General features: G+C 49.9%; 5 protein-coding genes across 5 annotated transcripts; 2 read left to right on the top strand and 3 right to left on the bottom strand.

Annotated features, from left to right (window-relative positions):
* Window positions 1-726: 726 nt before the first annotated feature.
* BO87DRAFT_136457 (adaptor protein STE50) lies at window positions 727-2,778 on the bottom strand. Its single transcript, XM_025618083.1, has 3 exons — window positions 2,324-2,778; window positions 2,086-2,247; window positions 727-2,013 (listed from the first exon to the last, which is right to left on the bottom strand). Exons 1-3 carry the CDS (start codon window positions 2,604-2,606, stop codon window positions 971-973), a joined length of 1,488 nt encoding a protein of 495 aa, XP_025476713.1. The 5' UTR covers window positions 2,607-2,778; the 3' UTR covers window positions 727-970.
* A 284-nt stretch (window positions 2,779-3,062) lies between these two features.
* Window positions 3,063-3,415, top strand: BO87DRAFT_315421 (uncharacterized protein; the record flags this gene model as incomplete). The annotated part of the gene is given in 3 exon segments (XM_025619693.1): window positions 3,063-3,203; window positions 3,225-3,280; window positions 3,295-3,415. Coding segments are annotated over 3 exon segments (318 nt in total), but the record flags the coding sequence as incomplete, so codon positions are not given.
* A 214-nt stretch (window positions 3,416-3,629) lies between these two features.
* BO87DRAFT_136449 (uncharacterized protein) lies at window positions 3,630-4,071 on the bottom strand. The gene has a single exon (XM_025618082.1). It carries the CDS (start codon window positions 3,978-3,980, stop codon window positions 3,753-3,755), a length of 228 nt encoding a protein of 75 aa, XP_025476711.1. The 5' UTR covers window positions 3,981-4,071; the 3' UTR covers window positions 3,630-3,752.
* Window positions 4,072-5,346: 1,275 nt separating this feature from the next.
* Window positions 5,347-6,343, bottom strand: BO87DRAFT_443652 (uncharacterized protein). The gene has a single exon (XM_025628107.1). It carries the CDS (start codon window positions 6,314-6,316, stop codon window positions 5,501-5,503), a length of 816 nt encoding a protein of 271 aa, XP_025476710.1. The 5' UTR covers window positions 6,317-6,343; the 3' UTR covers window positions 5,347-5,500.
* An 823-nt stretch (window positions 6,344-7,166) lies between these two features.
* BO87DRAFT_293157 (uncharacterized protein) lies at window positions 7,167-7,652 on the top strand (the record flags this gene model as incomplete). Its single annotated transcript, XM_025618959.1, has 1 exon — window positions 7,167-7,652. A coding segment is annotated over one exon (486 nt), but the record flags the coding sequence as incomplete, so codon positions are not given.
* Window positions 7,653-7,807: the final 155 nt, after the last annotated feature.

Below are 7,807 nucleotides of genomic sequence, written 5' to 3'. Positions count from 1 at the left end.
CTACTACTACTACTACTACTACTACTACTACTACTACTACTACTACTACTACTACTACTACTACTACTACTACTACTACTACTACTACTACTACTAACATGTCTATGACCTACGTGACGTAGTATCCTTCAAGGTCAAATAGTCACATGTATAGTACATAGCATGTTAGTCTAAACGTCAGTACGAAATATATATCGAAATATTTATATAGCAATTCATATATATTTCGCAATGTTGGTTGTAAAAACATGACTACCTTGCATGTGAATCTTAGGATTGCCGGCCCATTCAATAGTATAATACCAATTGAAGTCGTAGAGCTGGACTCGACTTCCGGACAAGAGAGCTCGTACGCTGACCTCAGTATATCAACTACTTTCAGTAACAGCATTATAGATGGCTGTAGAGCTCCTAGTCGTATTCATACCAGTCAATTAGGTATCTATCATCTAAGGATGTGGAAGTCCGTCACAGGGCAGTAAGTCATCTATGTGGACCTGCGCGAATATGGGCCCTGTTTAGGAAAGAGAGCAGATGGATGTAAAGGATCTGGCACAGTCAGTACAGAAATATCTCGAACGATAAATAGACTCGAGAAGATATGCTCGCTTCAATATAAGTATGCATAAGTTTGTTCAGAGAATCAGAATAGTGAGTAGTATGTCTTGAACTCAAACATAAGGTAGCCAGTATGAACGAAGAGATAGTAGTGCAGAGAGAAACCCAACAAATGCCACGCTGATTTATGAGCTTTTCCTATTCCGGGATCCCCAACACCGTAACACCGCTGATATGATGATGATGATGATGATATGAATCGAGACAAGGACAGAAGCCCGCATAAATGGTTTGAGAGAAGATCGAGAAGAATGGGAGGAATGAAACGACCCCATGTCAGGGTCCGGGGGTATCTCAAGCGACAATTAAACGTGATGATGCTTCCATCGATAATAATGCTGCAGTGTGCTGCTCACAGCACGCCGCCGGGCAGATTGATCTGTGCCTGTCGTCCTCCCTCAAAGCCGGCACTATTCGGTGCAGACCCTCCCCCGGAATACATGCCGCTATCGATGGGATGGACCTGCTTCCGTAGCATAAACATGGGCTTGCGTCCTTCCTTTTCGAGCTGCTTGAACAGAATGAGTGGTCGTTCTTCGAGCCCAAGACATCGTTCTTGATCACCATATACAATGTATAGTGCATATTGTTTCCAATCGGCGTTGATGTTGTACTTCTTGAGTGCAGCAGGAAGGACCTTGTGGCATGGATCGTCCATCGACACGCGGAAAGACTTGAAGATTTCCACGCTAGGTGGATCCTGAGTCGCCCTTGAGTCTGAGCGAGTGGGGATGTCGGGGCGTGTAGATTGTGTTGGTGTAGGGTTTAGACGATCCGGCCGCGACTGTGACGCCGCGGTATCGTCGTGGTGGTTATGAGAAACATGGCTTATGCTGCTGCTGGAACTCGGTTGTGTATATGCCCGGGAGGCTAGGGTCTGTGGAGCATATTGATTACCTGGCGAGGTCGGGGACGGAATGCCTGGAGATAATTGCGACTTGCCGTTCAGCATAGTCAAGTGGGAGGAATTTGCCGTGGACGGATCTAGCCCATCGCTGTACATGCGACCCTCGTGGATCGACGGAGGAATATGGGTAGGGGAGTTGGTTTTGGGCGTAGTGCCGCCAGTGTGGTTCCGCTTGGAGAAGGTCCGAGATAGGATACTTCCAGAACGATCCAACAGAGTAATTCCGGATGGCGATGTGAGCGTCGGGCCATCATGGTATCCTTCTGACCCGGATCCTGGCACAGAAGAAGGTGGGGGCAACGGCTGCGACTTGTCTTTCGCCATCTTGAACACGGGCAGAAGCTCTTCGCGCAGTCGACGGTATTCCTCGGCAATCCGTCGCATTTCTGACTCCATAGACATGATACGGTCATCTCGTACGCGGATGGACCGAATCAACCGGGAAATATCGTCCTGAGTGGCGGTTTCGTTCATGCTTTGGTCCGCGGCTGCCGAAGTAAAAAACATTAGCAAGGGAAGTCACAGGCAGTACCTGCACACAAGGAAAATAGTGGACATACAAAGCGGAATGTAGTGATCTGCATCAATCGGAATATCTTGCTTGACTTTCGTTTCGTACACACTCTTCAAGATAGTCAATCGATGTCCCACACTCGCGATCCCCATCTCCTTGAGTTCATCATGCTTCAAAGCAATGAGCGCTTCGCCGACAATTTCGTTTTCTGTTGTAAAACACAAACACAACGCAGTCAGTGACCCGGACGTCTTAGCGCCTTTGTTTCGATCACTTGGACTCACCTAAAAACGCGGCGCAGTATTGACGGAGACCAAGGGCGGCCACAAAGTTGGCACATTCCTCAGCAGACCATTCAGTGATGATTGTTCGGGGCGATCGGGGATTCTCGTCCACATTGGCTAAGGTCGTGGGAGTATGCTCTGCTGACGGGAATTCTGATTCGGAAGGGGAAGCCTCGGAGTCGGTGGCCAGATGGGGGGAAGTAATCACGCTGCGCTCGTACTCGTCGTCCGCATCCGAGTCGGCATGATAGGAGGTATGGAGAGACATGGCGAATGAATTCATTCAAGTAACGGTGACGACGCCCGGAGACACGTAGAGGAGGGGGCTGGGGAGGACGTCGGACCGGCTAGCAGACTCAGCGAAGCGCCAGCCTCTAGACCCGAGACAAGTCGCCAAATATTGAGCACAAAGGACGGGTCCGGTTGCACAGAAGGCGTTTGAAGCTGTCAATCACGGACTACCGACCCGGATGAAGAGTGTTGGGAGCCAAACTTGGTCGAGCAGGCGTGCCACATGAACGGGAGGGACGGAAAGCGGGTGAGTTATGAGGACACCGACAGTGTGAAGATGGTCCGAAGGTGCGAAGCGCGGAGTTGATCAGGAGGAGAGTCGGGAGGACGGAGGTTATTATGAGAGAGAAGATGTGAAAAGAGCTAGTGGAGAGGAAGAAGGCGTAAAGACGAGGTCGAAGGTACGAGGAAGCATGGAAAGCAGCCGTGATGGAAGAGGAGCGGAGGGGGGATCCTGAGGCCAACAAGGCACGCAGCGACAGCGAGAGCGGGGAAGCTCGGCCAAGTTCTGGGGGTCCAACCGGATGATGAGATGTGCCAAAAGGGAGGAGAAAATGAAGAAGAACACACCCTCGTTGATGAAGAGCTGGTTGGGCGACAATAATGAGAGATCAAAGACCACGAGGCAGGGCGACTGATGAACTGGGGTGATCAAAAGAAGAAAGGGTGGACATCCACAGGCAGATGAGAGGCAGCGATGGACGAGAGCAACAGAACAAGAAGCTGGTTGGGCGCGGAGTCCAACGAACCGCCGAACGGGAAAACCAAGAGGCGCTTCTAAAGTTGGATCGCCACACGTGATGCCGGTCTGGACTCTCCGCTGCTCACTTTCCTTGTACATCCATCCATCCATTCTACTTAGACAGTTCAGGCATCTCCATTTTATCATCATCCCAGTGGGTTAAGTCAATATCCTTGGTCTTACCATATGATGGGGATCAATGGCATCTACGAATCTACTGTCGGCCGTTTATCGGCTCAATCCGACCCCCTCTCCAGTAACTGGCTCCGTTAATGGATCCCTCATCCTTGCTTCGTTCCCAGCCCAGATGCTGGGCAAAATCACTTGGTGACGCATCTCGCAGACAACAGGCGGATAGTCCACCCAGAAAAAAAAATCAGGGTTGAAGAAAATTAATTAAAATAGGAGAGCCATCGCCGGATCCAAGCGCCAAACAATTGCTCCAAGCAGAAAACTGAAAACTGAGAAGAACAAATGGTGGAAACGGGGCCCCATCCCCTGGCTGAAGTTCCGTGCGATTAATGAGGACACTAACGAAGCGCCCATCCTAGTGACCAGCACTATTATCACACAAATGCTACTAGTGTCGATGACTCGATGGGGGTTCATGCAAACCAGAAGCATCGCCCGGCAGGCTTAACGGCCAGTGGACAGAGGGGGGGTTGGTTATTCCCACTATTATTCAAGCCAGGCGCTGTCAAAATTCAATAGTGCCGGAGCCTCGACGTTTTCGGATGCTATCTGGGTCCGAATCCTCCGCTGTCATCGTGCCATTCGTTCCCCATCTCGACGCTGAATTGTCGATGAATGTCCATGCAAGGACATCCATGGCTCCATCAGAAAAAAAACTCTTTTCCACTCGTCTCCATCATCTTCCTTCCCTTGCCCCCTTTTTTTCTTCCTAGCAGTTTTTACCTCCAATCCACTCGAGCTTGGATGGCCGGTGCTATATTTAACTTTCCTCGGATACTATCGCCGAAGGGCTTTGTCTCCGTGTGCCTGACTCTCCGTAGAAGTCTATTTGCACCATCGATATCCCCACCTCAGCTAGTAGATACTAGATAGAGCTTACGTATAGTCGACGAGGGTTCTATGTGTAGGAGTGAATAATACGATTTCTACAGCAGATTGTAGACGACGGCCGAGTCTAAAGTCCTGACCACCGAAATTCATCCGTTGCAGCTGAGAACAATTCATACAAACGGGTTCAATAACTGTGGAGCAGCCGGAGCAACACTGCACGCTTGTGTTCTACTATTGAGCCGCCGCTATTGAGGCGGCAGTATAACACAAACAATCTATAACTTGAATAGTATCTACTCACCAACTCAGGAGATTTTCCATCGGCCACGCCGATCCCATCAGACGGGGACAAAATTTCCGATCCATAGTAAGTAACAGCAAAATATCGCACGCATGAGAAAAGCCAGCACCCTACTATATTCCTCACCCCCCTCACCGTGCGCTGTCCACATGAATCAAGGAAGCAACTACTAAGCGCCCGGATCTGGTCCATCCTGCATTGCATGTGGACGACGGAACAACGGAACGATACCTGCCTTACCTCGTACATCTTATCAACATCCCTCCCTCCCCTTGTGAAGCTAGTACTAAGAACCAGCCATCCCGCAATCATGTATCTATTTTTTTTTTTTTTTTCCATCCGGTTGTGACACCTCAATCCCTGGCATCTCGCAGCAAAAAACCTTACACGAACATGTGGGTGTGAGCCAGCTAGCCATCGTTCATGTCTGCCTCCCTTGTTGCTTACATGCAGCAACTAGTAATGGGAGGGAGATTATTTGTGCCTCGAGGATAGTGGAGCCCCATGTATGTATGTATGTATATATGTATGTATGTATGTATGGATTTATGTATTTATGTATTTATGTATGTCTACGTAAGTACCTTATACTATATATGTGTATAGCCATATACCCACCCCGGCGCAATGATTGCATCTTGGTCAAAGTCCATTCGATGCGCCAACCGCCGTTGGATGCTATTTATATCGGATGTACCCTGAATAGCCATGTTCAGGATACGCCCCCGCGTTTTCTCTCGCGCGCGCCTATTCACGCCCTATGGTAGATAACTACGGGAGGAGAATGCAGTGCGATGCGATGCGATGCGATGCCAGGCGGCTAACCTTCCCTAAGAATATCCGTTGGCTTTTTGTGACCGGAATTATCTAGGGCGTGGCAAACTTCCTGCATCATGAGGAATCCTTCCTTGGTCCAGCATCGCTTGATGATATCCCCAAGAAACAATGGGTTCGTATTTGGGAGTTTGTCGTCGGTCGGCCAGGTTATATATGTCTTCGACTCTGGATCTTCATCTAGGTCGGTCTCGATGTCGGGTATAACGTAGAATTCAAATTGCTTTCCAGAGATAACTTCGTACATCATCGAGCCAAAACGCGCAATGTCGGATTTGACTGAAGCGAAGTCTTCAGAAACAAAATCTGCCATGTCCTCATCATCCGCGACGATAGTAGATTCAGTAAAATCGCACATGTGGAGAGAAAGATCCTCATCAAGCAGGAAATTGCGTGTCGCAATATCGACTACCAATACTCGCCGCTCGTGGACTTTATGGATGATATGTGCAGCTTCTTGGAGCCATTGTAGGCGTCGACTGTTGTCCACGCTAGCATGGTGAGTACGTAGATAGCGGCTCAGTGAACCCTGGCGTAGGTACGGCATTCGAATCTCGGTGTCGGAGATGTGATAGGGCTTTATTACTCCTGCGACATGTCCAAGATGGCTATACACATGTCCTTCATGTTTTAGAGATTGCTTGTTTAGCTCAGTCGTTTGCTCGTAGCTGATAATCGTCGCTTCGGACGCATTTTTAGGGACAGTCCAAACATTGGCCGTTTTGACTGCAATGTCTCCGATGCGCATCACGCGTCCAACTCGACCAAGTCCGATCAGCTCAGAATCATCGTTATAGCTCATTATAGATGAGCTCAACGAAGATAGTAGTTCTGTGGGTGGTGTCTAATTTGTTGGCTGCAGGAGTTGTGCGCATAAGACAGAGCTCCAGCGGTCATGTGCAGCAGCAGCAGCTGAACAGCCTATCATTTGGACTTCACATATTCAATCATACTATTATCTTCAATTCCAGAGCCCTCCAGAAATCAACGACAAGACCTGACCACATTCATATCATGACCTCTCAACATGGTCATTACTATATAGATTCCCGCTAATCAAAAGCGGCAACCCATCTTATCGGCGGTTCCTGCGCTGACCTCCGACGACCGCAAGGCTCGCCTTTCCCCGGACTAGGATTATTCTTCGCCCCCAAGTTCTCTCCTCAAACCCCCCTCCTCCTCCCCTTCTTTCTCTACCTTTACACCTCTTGCTCCGACGCTCCCTATCACATCGCGAACCAGACAGGTAAGACACACAGAAAAAAATAAAACTCCTCCCGCCCCCATGGACACCGCGAAAGCTACTCCAACCCGCGCAATCTTTTCCAGAACCGTAGTTAGTACCCGCTAACCTATCGCGATCGCAGAATATTGTACCCTCTCGTTTCGAACGAGCAAGTCGCACGCTATTATCGACTTGGGTTTTATATATTTATATATATATACTTCGATATACCAGTTGCGCTAGCTCGGACTATTCTATCCCCCTTGTCTGGGTGACCACCGTCTATACAAAACGCAAGCGCTACACCTGGTTCCCGCTTCGCGCCGCGCCCACCCTACCTAGCTGCTCATCATCACCTCGACTCAACCACCTACACCACACCAACTCCAACTTCACAAAACCAACAATGCCCTCCTCGTCCTCCCCCAACCAACCCACCACAACCACCCCATCCTCCACCACCGATCTCGAATCCGACCTCCTCCTGCACCTAACCAGCACACCCGCGCTCGAAGACCTGCACGCCACACTCCTCAGCTCACTGCAACGCCTCGGATGGACAGAACGGATCCGGAAACTCGCGCAGGAACTCCTCCGCGGCGGACGATGCGAGCGATTCGACGAGGTATTCGAGGCGGTAGTAGCGTCCGCGGAGGGGAGGAAACACCCCGTCCTAGCGGAGGCGAATAAAGCGAAACAACAAAGCAATGGGAATAATAATAGTGGTGGGGATGAGGATGGTAGTAGTGGCATTGGGGATCTGGAGGCGTTTGATGTGAGGATTCCGTCGGCGGTGGTGGAGCAGGGGGTTAGGGCGTTGAAGGAGGTGTTGAGGGAGGTGGTGGTTGCGGAGGATGGGGGGGATATTTTGGGGGAGGTTGAGAATGGGCATAAGGAGGAGGGTGGTGGTGGGAGTGGTGGTAAGGGGTCGAAGAATAGTAAGGATGGTGGGGGAGATACGGCGAGTCCGGTGAAGAAGGTGAAGAAGGAGTCGAAGACGGGGAGTAAGGTTAAATGAATGATATGTGGGTGACTTGTCTGTAATGATGTGGTGTGGTGGTTTGTTTG

The sequence above is a fragment of the Aspergillus neoniger genome (genome assembly GCF_003184625.1).
Source record: "Aspergillus neoniger CBS 115656 unplaced genomic scaffold BO87scaffold_30, whole genome shotgun sequence".
NCBI lineage: Eukaryota > Fungi > Ascomycota > Eurotiomycetes > Eurotiales > Aspergillaceae > Aspergillus > Aspergillus neoniger.
Note: the sequence above shows the minus strand (reverse complement) of the source record. Positions and strands in the feature narration are given on the sequence as shown.